Source organism: Aotus nancymaae, unplaced genomic scaffold (assembly GCF_030222135.1).
Source record: "Aotus nancymaae isolate 86718 unplaced genomic scaffold, 86718_ANA_hifiasm-v0.15.2.pri h1tg000030l, whole genome shotgun sequence".
NCBI classification, from domain to species: Eukaryota; Metazoa; Chordata; class Mammalia; order Primates; family Aotidae; genus Aotus; species Aotus nancymaae.
Window position 1 is genome coordinate 11,494,023 of NW_026988443.1, and position 24,044 is coordinate 11,518,066.

Consider the following 24,044-nt stretch of genomic DNA (forward strand, 5'->3'; position numbering starts at 1 on the left):
TTTTTTCCCCTCCCTCCCTGCCGCTCTCTCTCTCCCTCTCCCTCCAGCTCCCGGCTGGCCGCGGCTCCCTGGCGCTCTCCCTCTCTCTCCGGTAGGCTCACCGAGCGATGCGAGCTCTGGGAGACAGCAACGCCGCCTCCCGCTAGAGACCTGCCCCCCGGTCCGGCCCCCTGCCCAGCCCTGCCCAGCGCGCGGGGGTCGGCGAAGGCGCCGCGGACGCACCGACGGCTGAAGAGCGGCGATGCACATGCACTAGCAGCACCCCCTAACTCACTCCCTCCACATCCCGCGCCGCCGCCGCCACCTCCGCCACCTCCTCCTCCTCCGCCGCCACCGCCTCCTCCTCCAGCAGCCGCGGCAGCAGGACCCACCCTGCCCCCCACCCTACCCTCCGTCGGCTCCGGCTGCGGCTCCAGCCTCGACTATTATTTTATTTATTTTGGGTCGTGCACAAGCCTCAGTGCCTGCAGCCCGCGCCTCCTCGGCCCCCGGGCGCCTCCTCCCTCGGCTCCGGAGCCCCTGACCGCGGCCACCCTCGACTCGACACCCCCAGACCCCCACCAGCTCCCGCGAGTCTCCGCTGCTGGAATCTTGTTAGCGGCTGTCTTTTTGGGGGGTTCTGGTTACCCGACATTTTTGTTTCCAGCCCAGGAGAGGATATCGTGATTTTCCCCCCTTGAGCCCAGGCTCGCTCTCTGGGGGGGTGGGGGGCGCGCCGAGCCGGGGAGCCGTGCCAGCGGAGTTGTGCGGGCTGTGGCAGGGAAGGGGCCACCATGGGATGTACTCTGAGCGCAGAGGAGAGAGCTGCCCTCGAGCGGAGCAAGGCGATTGAGAAAAACCTCAAAGAGGATGGCATCAGCGCCGCCAAAGACGTGAAATTACTCCTACTGGGTAAGGACCGCCACTACCACCCCCATTCCCCGACCCCGGCCACTCCGCACCCCTGCTGCCAGCTCCCACACCCCACCCGCGCCCAGTAGACCTGGTCCCCAAGTTGGCACCACAATGTGCCCAGGATCGCCCACCCCCTCGCATGCCTTAGTCCCCCCCTCTCCCTGTTCCTTTAAGCTGACACTCACCAGTTTTTCCCCACTGTCTGTGTCCCAACAGGGGCTGGAGAATCAGGAAAAAGCACCATTGTGAAGCAGATGAAGTAAGTCCCTGTGGCACTGGGATTTGTACTTTTATTAAGAATAATTTTTAAAATCGTTTTTATTACCTTGCTTACTCCACATTGCTCTCCAGGCCTGTTTTTTAATTCGTGCACACACACACACACACACACACACCCCCACCCCTATATTTGACTCCCCTCCCCCACTCCCTACGTTGGTTCTGGGTCCTCCACCCCAACTCCTGGGTGGGTGTTTTTTGGGAGGGGGAAGGGGAGCGCCTGTAGTTGTATGAATGACAGCGTCCGCCATATTGATCAGAACATCACACTATTGGCATGATTATGATCATTACTCTTGCTTGTGGAATATTTTATGTCTCACTGCCTCCATTTCTGTGTCTCTGTTTCATTCTGTCTCTATTTCTCTCTCCTCTTCCCTCCATACCTCCCTATCCCCGAAGGTCCGTAATCCCGCTTCCCCCTGCTCTTCTCCTGGGGCAGTGATTTTGAACTTGGCTAACATGGAGGGGACCCAGCCCTAGACTCGGGTGGAGGATCAAGTGTCTGCTGTTCATGCGTTTGGTGCTGAATTGGAGGCTGTGTTTTCTACGTCTCCTCGCCGCCCCCCCCACCCAAAAAAAGAGGGCCAGGGTTAGGGGAGGGGTCCTGTGCTAGGGGAAGGAGTGGGTTTCCAAGCGGATGTGACTGGCACAGTTTTATCCAAGGTAGAGGTGGAAGGAGGAGAGAAGCTGCCTGTAAGGCTGAATGTCCGTCCCTTGCTGCCCCCAGCTCCTCTCCTCCCCCACCCTCCCAGCATTGCTCTCCTGATACCCGCAGTTTTCCTTCGCTCCGTGGCCTTTATCAGTGTCTTTATTTACACTCTGCATAGGCCATGTTCCATGCAATCTACTCACAATGCGGATTTCAGGCCCCACTTTCCGCCGCCCCCTTCTGCCTTAGCTATCAGTTTCCCCTCCTAATTAACTGGGGGTGGATTTGAGTGATGGTTGAAAATTAAAACAAAATGGGATATTCCTTCCCTTCCACACTTTCTCAATAAGGAGCCTCGCCCCTCCTTCCCACTCGCAGGCTCGCTTCTTGCCCTATCCACCCGGCAGTTCCTGGTGAGCCCACAGGCAGCTTTGCTTGGGTAGGGGGTGACTGGCAGCGAAGGGGTGTGCGCCCTCGGGACCTCCTGCTTCCATTGGCCTGTCAGTTCAGGACGGAGGAGTTCGTTAAGACCGTTTAGCGAAAATTCCACGTCGGTTTGCTGTGACACCTTCGTGCACACACAGCTCCTAATTAGGGGTTGCTGTACAGTAAACAAAAATGATTATTTTTCAACCTGACAGAGTAGCCGAAGTAATTGCATCGCGTAGGGAAACAATGGGAAATAAAAACCCCTTTCGTGGGAAGGTGGGAGTGGGAGACGAAGCATGCTTGCGGTTTCAGAACCAAGATGCAGAAAATCTTGCATGTGTAACAGGCATGACAAGCGGGTTCTAGGCGGCGCCATGATGGTAGGGAGTAGCGACTCGGAGACAGTTTCCCCATCTGCTTGACATGTTCTTATTTTTGTTCGGGAGCTCCCTGGGGCTTTCTTCGAAGAGGCCCCTTCGGCTCGCCGCACCCTTCTGAACGAAGGGTAATTTAGCTTGGGGTTTCTTTGGAGCTTGTGCAACCCAAATGGATGGGGAGGCGGGGCCTGGGGAATTGCTATTTGCAACAAGGTGCATGTTGCATCTGTCTGGAGCCCTTGCAGATCGGTAAATGCAAGCCGCGCCACTCCTTTCTCCCAAGGGGGGACGTTTTGAAACTTCAGAAGTCTGTAATCAGTAGTGGAGGACTCGGAGCCCGGTAGACGCCCCAGCCACTGGAGCTGGATGAGGTTTCAGGCGTTGCAAGTGGTGGACAGCGCCCAGCCGAGGACGGAAAAGTCGATGGGGCTCAGTTCGGCGACGCTCGGTTAGGCTCGGTGCGGTCTGGGTGCGGGGCTCGGAGAGAGTCGGCGGTAGTCGGAGCCGAGTCCGCGCTCCGGCGGAGAGAGCCGAGCCACTTCGGAGGGGGTCGAAAGCATTCGGAAATGCTCGTGGGAGGGGAGTGCGCAGGAGGGGCAGAAGGTGGGGGACAGGCCAGAGTCTGCAAATTAACTTTGAATCCACCAAAGAACTGCTTTTCCTGAACATGCCCCATAAATTAGGCTGATTTAATGAGAAGTTTAAAAATATATACTGAATCCCCCAAAGGGGTACCTCACCTTTTTTTATTCAAAGAGAGCTGAGCTCTCTGGGGAAATAGGTGTGCCACTTTAGGATGAAAATTCATAATTATGTACTGGACAGGAAATCTTAAATGAAGGCAGGATGTAGACTTCCCAGAGAAAGTCCTATGTGTCTTGTATTTGGTTACACCCAGGAGGGGGGAAAGTGAAGTGAGTGATGTTTGAGATTGTTAAATCAGAAATCAGAGCATTTCTTCTCTTTCCCTATACTTTTCCACCCCCTTTTTTTTTTCACCCTTACAGGACACCTTTTTCAAGAAAAATATTAGGAAAAACAGATTTTGTAGGTAAAACAATTTTTTTTTTTTAAAGAAAAGCACAATACACCAACTCTCTTTAAGAAGTAGGGTAGGTCTGTTCCAAAGGTCTATCACAAAGGTTTCTGGTCCCTGCTTTGCCACAAGGGACCCTGGCATCCTGTCCTCCTGAAGCATTCATGAATGGCAGCTTTCCCTGTGAGCCCTCCAGCTTGGCTTGAAATACATCAGATCAGGGCCTTGTGCCAAGCTGAAGGCAGGACTTGTTTTATTAACCACAAAATGTGGGATTGGTGTCACTGTATCCTAGTGACAAATTTTTTTGAGTCCTCCCTTGCAGAGATGGTTTTTGAGATGGCCACTTGACTGAGAGTCACTTCGAGTCAGGAAAATTCTACTGTGGATAGTGCCAGGCCAGAAAATCTAGGTGGCATTTTAGAAAGCAGTTTCTAACTTCCTTGTAAAAGTCCATTATTGGTGACCAACCTATCAGTCCATATGTACAGGTTAATTAGGAGGCTCTGTTGTTTCACCTGGATAGATGAAATTCAACAGAGAGCCCTCTTTAAGTTATACCCTAGGATAACCCATCCTAGGGTATAACTTAAAGTTAATTTTAAGTTATGGGTTATCCTAGGGTATAACTTAAAATTAACTTTAAGTTATAGGCCGCAGTCTAATAGCTCAGCACATTGGGTTGAGAGGAAGAATATGGATATTCAGACATCATTGAATAAAACCCCTTCTATTCAGCATTTCCAGAAGAGCAAAGAGTCATTCCATTGAGCCTGTGTTCTCTTCCATGTTGTGGTGTGCTAATTAGAAGAAACAGCCTTCCATATATTCCCATAGTAACTGAAGTTAAATGATAAAGGACTGGCTGGCAGTTGCTATTTAGAACAAAGGGTTAATGTCTTCATCAGCTTAAGAGCACTGCAGAGATACTGACATAAAATTCTTCTGCTTGATACCTGTTGTAAGGGGAAACTTCCATCTGCTTAAGAGATACTACAGTTTAGAATGACATTTGAAAAACCTGATTCTCAGTACTTACATTAAAATTTTTATTTGAACATAGTGTTTGGGGTTGTTTTTTTTTCCCTTATGTGTGTGCTTGTGAATTCGTATTAGGGAGTTCTGTGTCAGACAATCCAAAACATTTGAGTACTGAGAAATAAACAGTGATAATTGAGGTAGCACAAATATAATTTTATACATATCCCATATGAGTAATTAGTGATTCTTTTTTGTGCATGGCATTTTAAATAATTTTGCTTGTTAGGGAGTGGTGACCTCACCTGTGATACAGCTTCATCATGTTGTAGTCAATCAATAAGACTGAGTTATTCAGACCAATCAAACATTTTTAAAAGAATTGTCAATTTTATTCAATTACCAACCCCTTACAAAGAAATCTTTTAATGAGTTGTAATTTTATCAGGTGTAGAATCGACAGAATATGACTTTAAGTGACTTCCCAGTTCTGAACAAATAGTGACACCCACTTGGACCGTGTACCTGGTGAAAATGTAAAATGGACTGTGGAGTTGCTCTGGGAACCACAGTTTGCCCTCATTCGAGATGCTGAGTTTTCTGTAATGTTGAGTTCAGGCTATCCATCTCTGGAGCATTAAGTGGAATTTTTAGAAAGATAGGGAGTTCGAAGGTGGCCATGATGCATTGCTTGCTAGCTGGTAGTCTTTACCAAAATGGGCACAATAAAATAGAGCACTTTGGTTGTGCGTCCATTCGCACAATACCTGCTTAGTGCCATTTTAAAACAAATTTAAGAATTTGCCTGATGAAGACGTCATTACTCATACAAATATTCCAGCCCGACAAGTGGGATATGATTCAGAGACCAGACCCCACCCTGTCGGGAAAGGCTGTCTCAAAAGGTTACCTGTCAGCAAAAAGCTGATGGATTTTTCCTCTCAGCTGACCCTGACTTTGTAATTAGGGTATCTACTGTTTGGTTTAAGTTCAGGGCAAGCTTGCATTCTTCTTGATCTTAGCCAAAAGGCCGAAAAGCGATCAAGCTTGCATTCTTTGAGCACAGTGCTCTTCAGCACCTACTAACTGACAGGCATTAATGGAGGTGAATAGCAACCTGCAGCCATTACTCCATGAAAGTGCAGCCCTTTAAAAGGGCATTTTCCACACTTGCCCACAGGGTCCCACGTTGGGGTAGTATTCCACAGAGAGCCACTCTTCTAGATTTGTAGACTTGTTATTTCTGCAGTCATCGAGTTGGCTGCTTTGCCTCCCTCCCTTCATCCCGTCTATGTTTATTCAAATGGATGCACCTTGCTCTCCAGAGACAGCGACAGCGCGAACAGAATGTCAGATCAAGTAGCAGATGAGTTCTCTTTTCCTGATGGATGGTGCTCTCTCCCTCCTTACAGTGCACTGAGCTGTAAATACCAGCAGACCTTCCTGCCAGAAGAGTGGCAAACAGTCCACCTGATCTCCTCGGGAATCAGCTGTGGAATTCTTGAACCTCAGTTATCTATTGGATTCTGAAGTGGAACCTGTATGCTTGTTGGAAAGGGTTGTTGCCAATTAGATTAAATGGGTGATGCTTCATGAGGATCAACATGACTGGAAAAGAATGCAGAATGGCTGTTCTATGTGTGAACAGGGCTGGATTAGATTTATGATGCCCAGAGTGGGAGTGCTGTCTTGTTTCTTTTAACACGTGGAACTCCCAGATTATATTGTGCTGCTTCACATGCCACATCTGCTAAAGATATGACAAGATCACTCATGTTTTCCAGCTGCTCACAGTACCCTAACTCCATTAACACCAGAGATTTAATATGAGTAGAATGAGGCCCTATTTTTCTGATATATGCTCAGCCCATTTGCATGCTGGGACTTGACTCCCTGTCTCCCGGGGTGTTTTCATTCTCATTTCTTTCTTTTTTTTTTTTTTTGAGACGGAGTTTCGCTCTTGTTACCCAGGCTGGAGTGCAATGGCGTGATCTCGGCTCACCACAACCTCTGTCTCCTGGGTTCAGGCAATTCTCCTGCCTCAGCCTCCCGAGTAGCTGGGACTACAGGCACGCACCACCATGCTCGGCTAATTTTTTATATGTTTAGTAGAGAGGGGGTTTCACCATATTGACCAGGATAGTCTGGATCTCTTGACCTCGTGATCCACCTGCCTTGGCCTCCCAAAGTGCTGGGATTATAGGCGTGAGCCACTGCGCCCGGCCTTCATTCTCATTTCTTATGGAGCCGGACAGACCATTATCAACAGAATACGTCTTGATCTGAAAGGGGTGATTCCAAACTGGAAAAAAAAAAAAAAAAAAAAAAAAAATATATATATATATATATATATTTGAAAGAGTTACCCTCAAAATTGACACTAACAGAGAAAACTTTTGATTCTGAAAAAAGAAAAATTGTGTGCCTATGTTTGTACATACCCACAGAATGTGTGGGTTTACAAATGGCAAATGCTATTAGAAGAGCTCTCACCTCACTTTCTTACTGATTGCAGCATCATAAAAAGCTTGAAGGTGCTCAAATGAACTCCATCCTTAAGAATTTCTTCAAATATGTGTTACATTCTTATTTTCTTCCATCCCTCTCATTTACACACTACTGGTAGAAAGGAAGCTGTACAACAGATCCATGATTAGCATGGAAGGAAAGGAGAGGAGAGAGCAGTGATCTGTTAACTGGTTCGGAGAAATAGGTAGTTTCTTGTGTGTAGGCAAGCAGTTTAGCATGCCTCTCTAAAATTGAGAGCTGTATCTGCTGAGCCATCTTTAGAAGCAGTTTAGCACGCTTCTCTAAAATTGAGAGGTGATTAAAAGCATAGACTTTGCAAATAGGCTGCCTGGCTTCAAATCTTGGCTCTACTGCTAACTGAATATGTGACCTTAGACAAGGCACATAATATCTGTTGCCTCAGTTTCCTTGCCTATAAAATGGGACTGATAATAAAAATAACTACTAATAGGATTGTGGCGAGCATGAAATGAGCTGACATATAAAATGTGCTTAGAGCAGTGTCTAGAATGTGGAAATCATTATACAAATGTTAGCTCCGGTTTTTATTCCTTTGATTGATTAGTGGGTGTTCCCTTCCCATATGGAGTTCTCTTGTCAAGTAAGTATGTGGGACTTAGCCGCCCTGAGAAGCAGAAGGGGGGTGCTGTGGTTCATGTTCATGGCTTCTTCCCCTTGCCTGCTCTGCAGCACCAGTTATATAACAGACTGTGTTGTCATAACTGATGTGACATTTTTGATGGCGCAGCTGCTTCAGCCCAAGAGGCTGGGGTGACATTTCAAAGGGTGGGAAAGAGCACTGAACCGGGAGTCCAGGTCAGTAACTCTGCCTCTGCCCCTCCGAGGGCTCAGATTCCTGAAACAGTTGGACCAGGGATACCCCAAGCTCCTTCCCTGTTGTCACCCGTGTATCGAATTGGGAATTCTCTTGGTTTTCAGGGTCTTGATGTTCTCAGTATTAAAGCATGAATTATAGTTTTATCCCATGGGGGTGTGTAGTATCCATGGAAGTTCTTTTAAGGCTAAGTTAATTACAAAATGGCAACCTCAACCGCAAAACTTTGTCAGCCAGGAAATTTGTAGTTCTGAGAGGCAACTTGAGAAAAGCACCTCTAACCAAACTTTTCATGCAGACATGGTTCTTAAACCATAGAGGAGGATCTGGAAGTATCTCCTTAGTAAGAAACAGGATGTTTCTGGGAGGAGAGAGCCAGTGACATTAGAAGAAAAGTGGTTTTTCTGTGGCTTCCAGGATGCTCAGAAGTGGAGACACCAGTGGCATTCACCATATGAAGATGCTTGCCTGGGTTAAGGTGCCTAAACCCCAGGGAGCTGGGAGATTTGCAGACTAGTAAAAGGGGAGAATAAGGATAACTGTGTTTTAATTTTGATTCACTCTCTCATTTGACTTTAGGCAGATCATTTGACCACGTTGGGCCTCAATTTGTTCATCTGTTAATCGGGATATGGGTTTTCAGCATAGAATTCTCAGGGCTCTTTCAGGTTTCCAGCTCTAAGATGCAGTAAATGCAAAGAGAAACTTAGAAGCCTGAAAGGCAGTGGGGAATAGTGGGAGTATTTACCACCCACAGCTTTTATCTGCTGAGCCATCTTTAGTTCTAATTTTCTTTACAGAGAAGAGGAAAAACATTGTGCTTTTCATAGCACAAAAAAATTAAAGTAAAATAAAATCCTGCAAGGCTAATAATTGGTGCCCTGAATTTGTCCCCCTACTCTCTTGATTTGTCAACCATCCTAGGAGCAAGCAGAATGGAGAAAAGAGAAAGGGAGAATAATATATAAGACTAGGACTTCATAGCTAACAATTTATCTTGGATTCTCTGCCTGTGTCTTAGCCAACAGATGTGTTTTCTGTAGAATATTGTTACTTATGAGAATCTCCATGCTTTAAAATTGACCCTGGAATCACCTACTGCCAGGGTCTCTGATCACTAATGCATATTGCACATTGTAAATTAATTAGGTGTTTATGTATCTGTATCCCTTGCTAGCCTGGGTGCCCCTTCCCATCAGGGCTTCCAAAAGCAAGGATGTTACTTATTTTTGCTCACCATATAGCACCAGGCCCAATGCCTGTCAGAAAGGAGACAACATTAATAAATGTTAGTTGAAGAAAAGAAAGGTACGAGGTATACAAGGACTGAACCTTATTATTCTACATAAACCAGAATGATCACATTGAAAGCTTTTGGTGGCCGTGGGATGTGTTCATCATTTTCAATCTATTATCTTTATTTGTTTATCAACCTATGAGCAAGGATAGTCATCAATTCCATTTTACAGATGAGGAAATGAGGTTCAAAGAAGTAAGGTGGGTTGCTCAAGGCCACACAACTTAGTAGGTGACAGGGTTGTATTCAGACAATGATTTTTCTAATTCCAAAACCTGTGTTCTTTTCATTGTAACTCCACACCTTGCTTACTAGACTACCACCAGCATGGGCAGTAGAGACCATGGGCAGTGGAGACTAGGACCTCACACCCAGATGGTGATTGCAGCAGCCATGGTTGAGAGAATAGCAAGTGCCTAATTGGTGCTGAGTTCCTTCTGGAAGTGGTAGTAATGATCATATATCACACCGATCTGGACACCAGAGTATACCCTAGCAACCATCTGGGCAGGCCCTGAAATAATTTTCCATTCTTGCCTCAAAAATGGGGGCCATTTTCAGATTGCAACAGAGAGAAGGCTCTGGCTTTGGTAGAGGCAGGTGTCTTGGAGAACCGTGGAAAGACAGGATGGTAGGCGATCCATTCATCTGTCCATCCATAATCATTTATGATTGCCTACTTTGTGGGTAGCATACACACAGTGTCATGGAAGTAGAGAGGAAGGCCTCAGTCTTTGTCCTGAAGGAACTCATGGACTGGAGGGAGCTACTCATAAAAGACTCTTGCCCTTCAGGGTAGGAAGGGCCACGACGTCTGTATGCACAGTGTGCTGTGAGAGGACAGAAGATACCTTCTTTAGGCAGGCAGTTCAAGGAAGACAGCCAGAGAAAATGGCATGTGAACTGAGCCTTTAAAACAAGTGGTAGTTCACTGGGTCAAAAAAAAGGAATGCCAGGCAGAGGGACTGGCATGTGCAAAGGCATTAAGATATGTCACCACATAGAGCATGCTAGGAGTGGAAAATAGTTTGATTTGACTAGAGCAAAATATGTAAGAGGAGTGTTAAGAAATGAGGAATGAAAGATGGGTCAGAAACCAGATCATGAAAGGCCTTATCTATTGTGCTAAGGACTTTGGATTTTATCCTGAAGATAATGAGATGCCAGCTGAGAGTTGGCATTAGAAACCTGTGTAGACTGGAGGGGATCAGCTCCGGAGGTTGGGAGACCAGATGGAAAGTTACTTCTGTGACCCAGGTGGGGAAAAGATTAAGAACTAAGTTAAAGCAGTGGTACTGTGAGTGGGGAAAGGAAACAGATTCAAGAGATATTTGGGCAGTGAAATAATTTAGCTTATTTGATGATCAGTTGGAAGAACATTGAGGAGGAGACAAATTTTAATGAGTATGGACAAAAATGAGTCCGGATCCCTGGTTTGGGCTACTGGTGGATGGTAGTACCATTCCCTGAGATGGAAAAATGCAGGAGGAAGAGAGAAGACTTGGGGAAAAAAGTGATGACTGCATTTGATCATGTTGATGATTCTTGTGGATCACCTGAGTGGAAGTGGGTTAGATAGGACACACCTGGGGAGAGAGGTCAATTTGAAATTCTGTGGTGCTTTTGAGCAGTGAGAGCCATAAAGTTGGTAACCTTAGCAGGCTGAATGAGAAGGTGAGAGAAGGCAAGGATCTGTCTCCCATCACACACACGTCCCAGCTCCAGGAAATGAGGATAATTTAGGAAGAGGGACCTGTGAGGGAAACTGAGAAGGGGTGATCTGAGAGATGAAAAAGAAAACCCAAGGCAGAGTAGCATTATGAAAGCCAAGGAAGAAAAGACTTTCAAGGGCAGGAAGTGGTTAGTTGAATCAGATATTGCAGTAGACAGATAAGATGAAGATTGGCAGGTGTCCATTGAGTCTGGCAAGTTGTTGGTGACCTTGGCAAGAGCAGTTTCAATAGACTGATGGGAGAAAAGCCAAATTGCAGTGGAGTTGAGAAATGTATGGGATTGAGGAAATCAATGGAGGACCCCCCTCCCTGCCCAAAAGAAACGTGGGCTACAGAAAAAAGGGATGAGAGGTAGGGAGGGGAAGAGCGGGTTTGGGGTTCTGGGAGGGCATTGCTTTTATTGCTCATTTGGCTAACATGGGGGTACTTGAATCCATTGGGAAGTTATACAGAGCCCTGATGAATGGAAAAGTTGAAGGTACAGGAAAGAGGAAGCGGTAGAAGGAACACAGCCCCTTAGGGGATGGGCAGCTTGATTTTGACGTGAACATGGGTCTTCTTCCCTAAGACAGACAGGAGGGCAGTAAGGATGGGAAGTATGTAGAGAAATTCAAGGGCAGAATGGTGAGGACAGGAAGTTGAGGGAGTTCCTGCCTTAGCATTTCTTTTCTTTATGAAGTAAGAATTAAAAAGCAGCTGTGCTTATTTACTGGATACCAAAGACCAGTAACATTTATTCTATTCAGACCACTCATTTATTTATCTAATATTTGTCTCTCATCTATTATGTGTTAGGTACTATTCTGGGTGCTTGGAGTGTCAGTGATGAACAAGTCAAGTCCCAGAGGAATCAGGCAATAGCCTCATACACAAACAATCGGACATAGTAATTGCAGATCCAGTTTCTGCCTTCAGAGAGTTGCATCAGTTGGAAGAGACAAATTCGATTCTCCAAGGTGCAGAAGAGGCAGTGACAGAATTTAATTTGGACACAGGCTCAGGATTAAGCTGGGAGGGAACTGGGTGGAGAAGTGAGAGTTGTGTGCACACCGTTGTTTTACTCCACCCAGCTTCACTCATTGCAGGCTGTTCCAGCGGTGCTGCTCGTCACTGCCCCCTGCTGCTTGAAGAGAGAAGTGGGTACATGACTCAGGCCTTGCCACTTACAGGGTTTCTGGCCACAGTGATTGGCCCAGGGATGGGCATGTGACTCAAGTGAGGCCAATCATTGTCCTTCTCTGGAATTTTATAGTCACTGTGAGAAAGAAGGTCTTCCCCTGGGATCCCAGCAAGGTCTTCACTGGGCTGGAATCATGAAATCTTGAGCTAGCTGTCTGTGGCCATGTTTCCACATCTCCATTATCCTCTGCAAGGAGGAAGCATACTTATCATTGGAGAGACTGAGGCTTTGGGAGACTGGAGGACAAAAGAGAGAATGGAGAGAAGGTACAGCGAGAGGGAGCCAGAAAGACATCTGACGGTGATACTGGAATCTCTGGAGCTGGTTCTATGGAGCTGACAGTTATGTGAATCGATCAATCTCTTATGTTACACAAACTGATTTGAGCCAGGATTCTGTCCCTTTTGACCAAAATCACGCTGACAAAAAGTGCAAGGCCTTCCAGGATCTGAACTAGAATTAGCTAAAGTACAAAAGCAGGCCTGGAACATTCAGGACAGCACCAGGGAGTAGTGGGCAGGCTCCTGTGACTGAGGAGCTGGGATTTGTGGGAATATGAAGAGAAGTAACTGGAAAGGAAGAGTAGGGCTAGACTGTAGGGTTCCCTGATCATTTTTCTAAGGGGTATATAGTGTGCCAAGTCAGGAGAGCCTGCTGTGGGAGGCTAGAGATGAGGCTTTACAGCAAAGAGATTTTTGTAGTCTGACCTAGGGAATTGGTAGGAAAGGCAATGTGAAGTTGGATGGGAGAGAGATTTTGGAGACAGGAGAGATGACCCCTGGTGTCTAGTTGAATGAACATGAAAAGAGTGTAGATCAGAGAACTCCTCATTTTGAACCTGTGAGATGGTGTTGTTATGCCATCGAGTTAGGAAGCACAGGAGCAGGAAAGAGATAGCAGAGAGAAGATGGCAGGTCGACCCATAAGCATGAATTTCAGGTCCTTACAGGATAACAGGAAATGTTCATCTGTTTGCTTGGAAGGTAGTTCTGGCATTTAGAAGAGAGATCTGGGGTAGAAGGAAAAGTGGGCTTCGCTACCCTTGTGGTTGGGCCATGAGAGTGGATGTGGTGTCCCTGGGGTGAGCCTGCAGATGGCCGGGAGAGGGAGGGCCCAGGGAAGGGGCCCACCGTTGTGGCAGTGAGGAAGGGCACCTGCCTTCAGTAGACCCACAGGTAGTTCCAACTGGCAAAAGGAGCCAGAGAGCAGAGGGTCAGGAGGCAAACCCAGAACACCCCCACAGTGGATCCCCAGGAAGGGAATGTGCTTCAAGAATTCTGGGTGGCGAGCAAGGTTCTGTTTCATGGCATTGCCAAGTTAGATAAGGACTGAGGAAAGACTGTTGTATTTGAAGCTATTGTGGGCCTTTAAAAGTACAGTTTCAGTGGAGGGAAAGAGATAAAAGCCAAACTCAAGAAAATTTTATGGTAGAAATCGGTCTGGACTGGGAGTCAAGAACCCAAGTTCTTACCCCAACTCTGTTCCTCTTGAGCTTGATGGTCCTCAGGCAAGTTCCTTAACTTTCCTAGGACTTAGTATTCTCACTTATACAATTAGGAAACTGGACTGCATGATCTATAAGCTTCTGCTGCAGTCTTGACATCATAATTTATATCTTCCTGTCCAGCAAAACAGATGTTCTTGTGGCAGAGGAATTCCCGTTCTTCTCCCTTGGCCACCCCCAACTGACATAATAAATTATTTTAAAAATTAAGCTTTCAGAACTCTAGTGCTAATTGAGAAAGAAAACTGGGACGTCAGCTCAGGGAATTGTGGACACCAGTGCATGTTGTGTCCACATGTACTCTCCACTGAGAATGTGGGGCCCTGGGAGGTAGGAAATTGTCTTGTAATACTGTCAGGGTTACAAGACCAGGATGGTTTGATGCTCTTCCACGGGGAGAAATGCTGAGGGTGGTTCCACAGTACAAAGACAAAACAACTCCTGGGGTCCCCTCTTTCTGGATTCACATGGAAAGAAGAAAGAAGGCTGTGAATCTGAGTTGGCTGTGTGTAGGAGCTCCAGCCAGAGCAGGCAACAAGAGCTGGAGGGACCCATGCCTTAGGAGATGGACAAGCCTGAGGCACCAGTGGGCAAGGGCAGGAGAGGCACACACTCTATCTCTCTGGTACTCTGTGGCCTCATTGGTGGGAGGACCTTGGGGAAGGGATGGTAGAATGGCAATGTGGAGAAAGAACCTAGTTCTGAGCTGTGGCCATTCTTCCTACTCCTAATTCCCCATGTGCTATGGAGGCCCTGTTTCTTCTTTGAATTCTTTCCTTAGAATTTCAACCGCATGGCCCTCACTATTCCCTGTCTTCTTTGGTGTGCATTTGTTCATTCTGTGAAGGCCACTGGAAGACCAGCCATACTTTGGCATCTTCTCAGTTTCTGGGAATAGATCCCTTACTAAGATAGACAAGCTCCCTGCCCTCAAGAACCTTGCAGTTTTAGAGAAGGAAGATAGTACAGGAATAATTGAAGGCAAAGGTCATTTCATATATTCATACATGTTCTAAAGGAGGAAATTGGTATTAAATAATGGAGAGGGGTTGGGGGAGATGAGGGATAAAAAAGCAGATCAGGAAAGATTTGAGGAAGAGGGAACAGCAGATGCAAAGGCCCTGGGGCAGAAATGAGCAGAAAGAAGGCCAGGGGAGCTCTAGACCACAGGGAAGGAAAAGTGGCACACAATGAGGTTAAAGAGGCTGTTAGGAGCCATTGTTCAGGGAAGGCCTGTTGGCCAGGGAGAGACATTTGGGTTTCATTTTGAATGCCATGGGAGATTGACAACTTGACCTGACTTATGCATTAAAAAGATACCTCTGCATCCTGGAAAAGGCAAAACCACAGGGATGGAAATTACATCAGTGGTTTCCAGGGAATTGGGTACAGGTAGAGCCTGAGGGGCAGGATTGACTTGCAAAGGGGCACAAGGGACTTTTGTGGGTGATGTAAATATTTTCTCTCTTAATTATGGTGGTGGTTATACACTGTGTGTGTGTATCAAAAGTCATCAAACTATACCTAAAAAGGGTGAATTTTACTCTAAGTAAATTATACTTCAATAAACCTGACTTACAAAATACATATTTTTTAATCAAGAAAAGAATTGCAGTGAGGCTTAGCAGAATCTCTTTGGCTGCCCTGTGGAGGGTGCATGGCAAGGAGCAATCCTGGAAACAGGAATGGTTGCACAGTCCAAGCCATACGCCCCCTCAATGCTGTTCTTACAATTCAGCCTGTATTATGCACTGTTCCTAGTGGCTTCCTTACATCAGCTTATTGATGTGTATTCCTAGTTTTCCTGTTTACCTAGCTTTTCCTTCAAAACTGGTTTGAAACCTCAATGTGGGTAGAAACCATCTGCTTCTTTTTTGTGGGCCCATGGGAGATGCTTATTACATATTACTCTCCTTACATTTAAGTGGCGTTTAACATTTGCAAGCAATTCATTATCTCCTTTGAGCCTTACAACAACCTTGTCAGGCTGCATGTATGTTACCATGTTCCCATTTTACAGATGAAGAAACTGAGGCAAAAATAAGCCAGCATAGCAGTATGAAAGAAGCATGAACTTTGGAAATGCGGGCTTTACCATTTGTTGGCTAACAGTGTGATTTGGGAAAATTATTCAGTCTCTCTGAACCTCAGTTTCCTGATTGTTAAGAACAGACAAAAATAAATAAACACACTGCAGATACACTGTGAGGAGTAAATGAGATAACAGCTAAAAGCAAGTAGCCGATAATTGAAATTCCCCTAATGGTAGCTATTTGTATCATTTTTGCTATCAGAGAAAACATGATTTATGTAAGATGATGTGGCCAGTACATGGTAGAACTAGAGCCTAGTTTTTCTGATTCCAGGTGTGTTTCTTTCCATCACACCACTCAGAACATTCTTTCTTGTTATCAATTGATTGGTCCAGGGCTAACTACTTTTTACCAACTCAGGTGCTTAAATACAATTGTTGATTATTCAGCAAATATTTATTGAGCACTTAACATATGTTCAACACTGTTGTGGACACAGGATATAATAGTGAGTCAAAATAGGCTCCACCTCTGCCCTTACAATTAATAAAAAGGTGAGGGAGCACTTACCTCAGTGTGGAGTCTGGGAAGACTTCCTGGAGGAGGTAACATTGACACTGCCTTTAAAAGAAACATTTTTGTGATGTAGATCATATACATGCAAAACGTGCATTAATCTTATGTGTTTTACAAATGTTTTAAAAAGCAAGCACTCAGGTAACCATCACTAGTTAAAAAAGTAGGACATTGCTAGTGCCCAAGAATGTTTCTAAATATCCCTTCTTGATCACAGTTCCCGACCTTGCTCCCCAGTACCTTAACTTTTGTGGAAAGTTTTATGCATCCTTGCCTTTCTTTAGAGTTTACCACCTACATATGTATCCTCTAATCATTTAGTCCAGTTTTGCCTGGTTTTGATATAATTGGAATTATGCTATTTATATCTTTCCTTCAGTATTACGTTCATAATATCCAAGTTGTATGTAGCTGGAGTTCATTTTCATTGCTATATAGTATGCTATATAGTATTTTTATTTTTCTATGTAGCATTCATAAATATTAGTGAATATTCATGATATATTATATATTATTCACTTCATTGCTATATAGTATTCATTGTTATAGACCAACTATGACTATACTGTAATTTATCCATTCTACTGTTGATGTGGCTTTTTGTCATTTTGAGTTTGGAGCCGTTATAAAAGATACTGCTATAAATTGTGTGCATGCATGTGTGTCTGTGTGTCTGTGTGTGTGTGTGTGTGTGTGTGTGTGTGTGTATTCTGGGGCACATGCATTTGTGAAAGGTTCTTTGAAGAGAAATTGCTGGGAATCTTCAACTACATTAGATAATATACAGTGTTTTCCAAAGTGGTAATTCCATTTTTATACTCACAGTAGCAGAAAGAATTTCTGTTGTTATAAATCCTTGCCAATATTTGATATTGTCAGACTTCTTCATTTTTACCAAACCAGTAGGCAAGTAGTAGATCTCATTGTGGTTTTACTTTACGTATTCTAGATTGCTAAAGAAGAGTTGAACAACTTTTCATATATTTATTGGATAGTTGGATTTCCTCTTTTGTCAGGTACTTGTTCTTTTGCCACTTTTTCAATTAGGTTGTTGTAATTTTCTCGTTAATTTGTGGGTATTCTTTATATGTTCTAAATACTAGTCCTTTTTTGTTTTTTGTTTTGTTTTGTTTTCATTGCAAACATTACCTCCCAATTCCCTGGCTTGTTTTTTCACTTTGTTAATGATGTTTTGTGCTGAAGAGTTATTTCTCTTTTTTAATACAGTCATGTCTTTCAGTCTCCCTCTTTTTGGTTAGTGTTTTTTTGGTGTCCTATTTAAGAAAAAGTCTTTCTTTATTTTGAGGTGCAAAAGCTACCCTCTACTTCCCCCCTCTTTGAAAAGCTTTGAAGATTTTTTTTTTGATTTAAGTGTTTAATTTACCTTGTGTACGACGTAAGTTGTTTTTTCTCTAATGGATACTCATTGGTCCCAGCTTTCTGTCACTGTTCTGTGGGGCCACCACTGTCATAGGTTAAGCATGTATATATGCAGGGACCTGTTTCTTGGCTCCTATAGCATCCCATTGGACTCTATTCTTATGACAGTGTCACACTGTCTTGATTATGATAGCTTTATAACATGTCTTGATATTTGGTTTAGCAAATCCCCCTCCCCTTGTTCTTCATGAGTCTCTTGGCTGTTCTAAGCTCTTTGTGCTTGCGTGTAAATGTTAGAATCAGTTTTTGTGAAACACACATACATACCCACACACACACCCCATTAGGATTTTGATTCGTATCTCTTCGAATCCACTACTCTGAGTAGAATTGACATCTCTAAATCTTTAGTCTTCCTCATCCATGAGCTTGTTATGTTTTACCATTATTTATTGTAATTTCTCATAAGAATTTTTGAGAAATTTTTCCCACGAAGAGCTCATGTGCTTTTTGTTAGATTTATAACTAGATACGTAATGTTTACAATGGTCTTATAATTGCTTCTTTTTTTAGAGCAGTTTTAGATTCACAGCAGAATTGAGAAAGGGGTACAGAAAATTCCCATATGCCCCTTCCCACACTCATGCACAGCCTCCCCCTTATCAGCAGTCCTCACCAGAGGGCACAGTTATTCCAGTTGATGAACCTACACTGGCACATCATAATCATCCAAAGTTCATAGTTTACCTTAGGCTTTACTCTGGGTGGTATACATCCTGTGGATTTGGACAAATATATAATGACATCTGTCTATCATTTTGGTATCAGACAGAGTATTTTCACTGCCTTAAAAATCCTCTGTGCTCCGCCTGTTCTTTGTTCCTCCCCCAACTCCTGGCTAACACAAATCTTTTTACTGTCTCTATGGTTTTGCCTTTTCCAGAAATGTCACACAGTTGGAATCATACAGTTGGACTCAAAAGATTCTAATATGTAGCCTTTTCAGATTGCCTTCTTTCACTTAGTGATATATATGTAAGGCTCCTCCACCTGGCCTGACAACTCATTTCTTTTTAGCACTGAATAATATTCTACTGTCTGGATATACCACAGTTGTTTGTCCATTCACCTACTGAAGAACATCTTGGATGCTTCCAAGTTTGGGGAATTATGAATAAAACTGCTATAAATATTCATTTGCAGGTTTTTGTGTGGACCTAAGTTTTTAACTACTTTGGATAAATACCAAGGAGCACAGTTGCTGGATTGCATGGTAAAAACATGTTTAGTACTGCCAAATTGTCTTCCAAAATGGATAGATCATTTTGCATTTCTACCAGCAATGAATGAGAGCTCCTGTTGTCTGCATCCTCACCAGCATTTGGTGTTGTCCATTTTTCGATTTTGTCCATTCTAATATGTGTGTTGTGGTATCTCGTTGTTAGAGAAATTTGCATTTCTCTAATGACATATGATGTGGAGCATCTTTTCATATGCTCATTTGCCATCTGTATATCTCCTTTGGTGAAGTGTCTGTTAAGGGCTTTGGCCTGCTTTTTAATTGGGTTATTTGTGTTCTTATTGGTGAGTTTTAAGAGTTCTTTGTATATTTTGGATAATAGTCTTTTATCCGGTCTTTTGCGAATATTTTCTCCTAGCCTGTGGTTTGTATTCTTAGTCTCTGGCTAATTGCTTCATTTTTTGAATTTTATTTTATAACTTGTTTCTGGTGTATAGAAATTCAGTTGACTTTTGTGTACTGATTTTTAAATTCATCCACCTTAATTTTTGTGTAATTCTAATAGTTAATTTATAGATTCTAAGGTCCGGGGGAGTGATCTGTCTAGGTGCCTATGGCTAGCTAGTAGCAGAGCAAGCAGGAATGTGGTCCTACTTCTGCTGACTTCCAAAGAGAGAATATTCAGGAAGAGTTAGGGAAAGCCAGGTGGGGAGAAGGAAATAGTATTTATTGAACGCCTATTATTTAAGATGCTTAATGTGCATGATCAGCTTAACTTTCATTGGAGGCAGATCATTGATAACCCCTTTTTGTAGATGAGGAAAGTAAGATTCAGAGAGATGATCAAATAAACTTGTTCAGGCACATCAGTGAAAGAACAGTGTAGGGTTGGAGCAGTCCTGTTGCTCTGTCAAGCACACACCAGACTACATGCCTTCTGCGTTTGAGCTTAGACATCCACAGAACACCCTGGACCTCCTACCTCCAGACATGCTGTCTTCCAGGGTCCCCTCCCAGCTGAGCTCTGGGGCTACCTCTACTAAAGCTGCTAGCATCTCTAGACTTGTGCAGGCCTGGTTACTGTCAACTCTTGAGTTGAATTTCTGCCCAAAGTTCTGAGGTCAGTCTCCACCCCTGCCCTTCTACATAGTTCCCTCCCAACCAAGGAAATGAGTTCACAACTTGTTGGGTTCTAGGAACCAAATTAGGAGTTGCTCTGGGCATTTTGTTTCAGTCCCAACTTGAAAATGCCGTTGAGATTTTATGACTGCTTTGTTATACAGTGGCCTAGAGAGAATTTATGGTCACAGTGCTTCCCAGCACCTACTCCCCCTTCTTGTTGATTGTCCGGAGCTGCTTGCATGCAAGGAGAGGGTTTGCTGCTGCTGGCTGTGCAAAGGCATGGGGAAATGCTCTGTGTGTGAACACAGCCTAGCAGTGCTTCATTCAGCGTGACAGCTTCCTACTCTGGAACACACGGCTCTTCACGGGTGACTGTAAATTATGCAACTCCAGAGTCAAACAATGAGGAATAATGGGGGAAAGGAAGGGACAAACTGCGAATTTCAGCCTGGATCTGAAATGTGAGCCTGCAGACCCAGACTACTTGGCGATTGACGGGAGGAGAGTCTTCAACGACTGAGAAAAGCCAGGAAGCCTGTCACAGGACTACTTGTGAGAGTGGGTTTTACTGTTTAAAAAATGTAAATGTTCTTTTCAAACTCTGTTTATCAATTCAGGGAGAGTTTTAGAAACTTGGAGGGACATTTACAAAAGAAAGTATTCTCATGAGTTACCAAAAGTAATTGAATGCCATACACGGTATGCAACCTTTGTCCCCATGGCTCCAAGTCGTCAAGTCATCATTTTTTATTATTGCTTCATGCTAAAAATTGGTGTTCCTAAGGGTGATTGTACAAACTCTCACCCTCGCCTCTACCCGTAATGGCCCTGGAATGTAGTGAACTCTGCTTCGATAAGCTTTGTGTAATGTTCCTGTCTCTTGGCTGACTGTCATCTCTTGTGTCTTGCTGCTTTCAAAGGTCCCACCTCAAGCATTATTCCTCTTCTCTTGTTCTGCTGTGAGTCTGCGAAGACTCAGAAAACTAAATGACCAGGTTTGTCACAACAGTCTGTAGGACAAGAATAAATAGGATGTAAGTGAGGACCTAAGGAGCAATTCTAGAAGTAGATATGTCTTGATATTTGGTTTAGCATATTTGGTTAAAGCTTGTGCTTCAGTGCCTGGACTTGTCTATATTTCTGCCTATCTATGACACGGGATTAAGTATATAAAAATGAATTGGCAATTGTGAGATGCTATACAGATCTAAGTGATGGTGACAAGGTTGCTGTTGTGCTATGTGAGTGCTTAGAGTTCTTCATTGTCCTTCTCCTTCCTGGCTTCTGGTAGGGTTTCAATTCACAGAAATTGCTGGACAAGTAGCTTCCAGATAAGAGTGATGAACTATCATTTGTGACAAAAGATGTTGGACTGGCTCTAGCAGCAAGGAGGCAATAGGAAGACTCCCTAGAGCACAGGGGCTCTGCCAGGCTTTTTCTATAAAATGACATGGGCACACACAGGGTCAGGCTACCTGTGGGCAGAGATGTCCCTGGGAACCCTGCACAGTGGCCAGCACCACAGGCATCTGCTCACCTGTGGGAGAACTCAAAAGTTGCACAGCTAAGCCAGGCCAGACCCGGTTGCTACTTTTCGGTCAAGACTAGCTCTAGGAATTCTTCCAGGGAAGAGGGAATGTGAATTTGTCGTTTTTCAGATGTTTGTAGCCTTTGCACAAAAGTGTTTGAAACTATTTGGTTAAAATGCTTTCCACCATTGTTATTGTTCTTTCATTTTTTTTTTCACTCTGCCAGTATAGATTGAGCTTCTGCTCTGTACTGAGCGCTGTCTTAGGTGTTGTAACTGAGCAAGACACATAAACTCTCTGCCCTTGTGGAGTGTTCTGACATTCTTGTTGGGGGAGACAGGCAAGAAACAAGGAAAAGATATAGTAGTATTATACATCAACTGGTGACAAGTGCTATGGAGAAAAATAAAGCAGGGAAGGGGCATGAAGAGCGGGAGGGAATGTTCATTTTTGATTTTGGGGATTTTTTTGAAATAGGGGTGGTGGAGGATGAGTCTTGTTATGTTGAAGGCTGGTTTCAAACTCCTGGGTTCAAGTGATGCTCCCGAGTGGCTGGTATTACAGGTGCATGCTACCACACCTGCCTCAATGTTACAGTTTTTTAAGTGGTCAGGGAAGGCCATACTGAAGATGAAATTGGAGAAAAGCCTTGATGGAGGCGAGGGAGCCAACTGTGTGCACATGGGCAAAGAGTGTTTCAGGCAGCCAGAAACAGACAGTACAGAGGCTCCAAGTCCCAAGTCTGCCCGGCGTGTGTGTGAACCACAGGAGGTTTATATAGCTGGAGTCACAAAAGAAACTGGAACAATGGGCACCCTTGTGGAGAAGTCAGTAGTTACTCTGGGTGTGGTCTCTATAAAGGCAGGGGTGGAAAAGAAAGCCCCATCAGAGACTCAGGTAGACCTGTGTCTTGTGGGCATTTGGACTGTGTTATTACCCTGCCAGGTATGGGGCTTGGAGGTGGTGTCGTGTGTGTATGTGTGTGTCTGTGTGTGTGTGTGTGTGTGTGTGTGTGTGCATGTGTCCTGACAAGGGAGGGACATGGAAGGGAAGGATCCCTTTCAAGAATGAAGGGGGTCGACTCTGGCATCATCTAGGAAGAATTCTAGGAACACTCAGTCATTTCTGGTTGGTTTACAGGAGATAAACACTGAACCTGTTGGGCTGCCTTGCCTCACTGGTCTCCTAGTAGAGGAAGTCCTCACTGCTGGGGCTTCCCATTGGCTCTGGCTCTGCCACCTGCTCTCTCATATCTGCATTACCAGACCGTGAGCATCGAGGCTCGCACAGAACAGGGAGCCTGGTCCCTGGACCTCATTCAGGGCTGCTGACCCAGCTTTGGGCTCTGCCATAGACATGCTCAGTAAGCAAGCCTGGGGTGTAGGTGCAGACTCCTGGGAGCAGAGCCACAGGGCAGGTTTCCCCAAATGTAGCCTGAAAGTTTAGTGATATACAAGTACACACTTTATTTTAATGTGTTTTAGGACAAAAGGTTCCTAACACATCAAAACCATGGTTTTACGGATAATTGTTGCCTAGGATGAAGTTAAAGCAAACAGGACGTTTTTTAAAAGACAATAAAAATCATGTGGGTGACACAAAAATCCTATCTAGGTAATGCTAACCTCAAGTCTGCCCTCAGCATGGGAGTGCCGATTTCTGTCTAGGGGTTCTCGTTTCTTAGGTCTCAGAATGCCTCGGAAGAAGTCCTCCTCTGCCATCCTGGGAATATAGTAGCTATCCCTCTGTCCCAACCCTAAGCCTGTGAGCTGCGCACAATTCTCATTTCTTTCCAACACTTGCATACTGGGTGTTTCTGTCCCATTTCCTGGGCCTGACCTGGGCCCCCTCACTGCCATCACCTCTCAGCCTTCCTCTGGGTCCGGCACATAAAAGTCTCCTCAGCTGCTTTCTAGAAATGCTGTTTCTGCCCTTCACTGCCCTGCTCAGTTACCCTGTGCATTGGGTCTGGGCACTGGCTTGGCTTGGAGGACATACCATGGTGTAGCAAATCACACTGATCCTGAGCTGGCTCCCACTCCTACAGAACTCCTTCTCTCTAGGATCCATCACCTCCTGCCTCCATACCCATAGCTGCTGGCTGCCTAGGCATGCTTCTTCCTCTTTCTCTGCAGATCTGGCCTCCAAGGGCCGCTCAAGACTCATCTGGTCTGTGGGGTGTTCCTCTGGAAGCTGAACCACACTGGTCCCTCTAGTTCTCTAAGTCTTTTACACAGGATGTCTGTACCACACCATTAGAGTTTTTATATGCCCTCAAGGTCCCATAGAGATGACTCCTTAGTCTGTCTGGGTGTCATAGACACCGAGCACACACATGCACTATTACCAGAACAGAATAGTCTTGCTCACCACGAGCCTGACACAGAGCTCTGTGCAGGAACCACTTGAAGAGAAGCAGTTTCAGCAGAACAATGGGTGCC

General features: G+C 44.8%; 1 protein-coding gene across 2 annotated transcripts in view; it reads left to right on the forward strand.

The window, feature by feature from the left end:
• The window catches only part of GNAO1 (G protein subunit alpha o1), a 170,272-nt gene continuing 146,228 nt past the window's right edge, over positions 1-24,044 (forward strand). Inside the window, exons 1-2 of one of the 2 annotated variants that reach the window (XM_012447923.3) lie at positions 1-891; positions 1,111-1,153. In XM_012447923.3, the coding sequence (XP_012303346.1) occupies positions 774-891; positions 1,111-1,153 (161 nt within the window). In that variant the 5' untranslated portion in view covers positions 1-773. The remainder of the gene's footprint in view (positions 892-1,110; positions 1,154-24,044) is intronic. The other variant, XM_012447924.3, reaches the window with a different exon arrangement.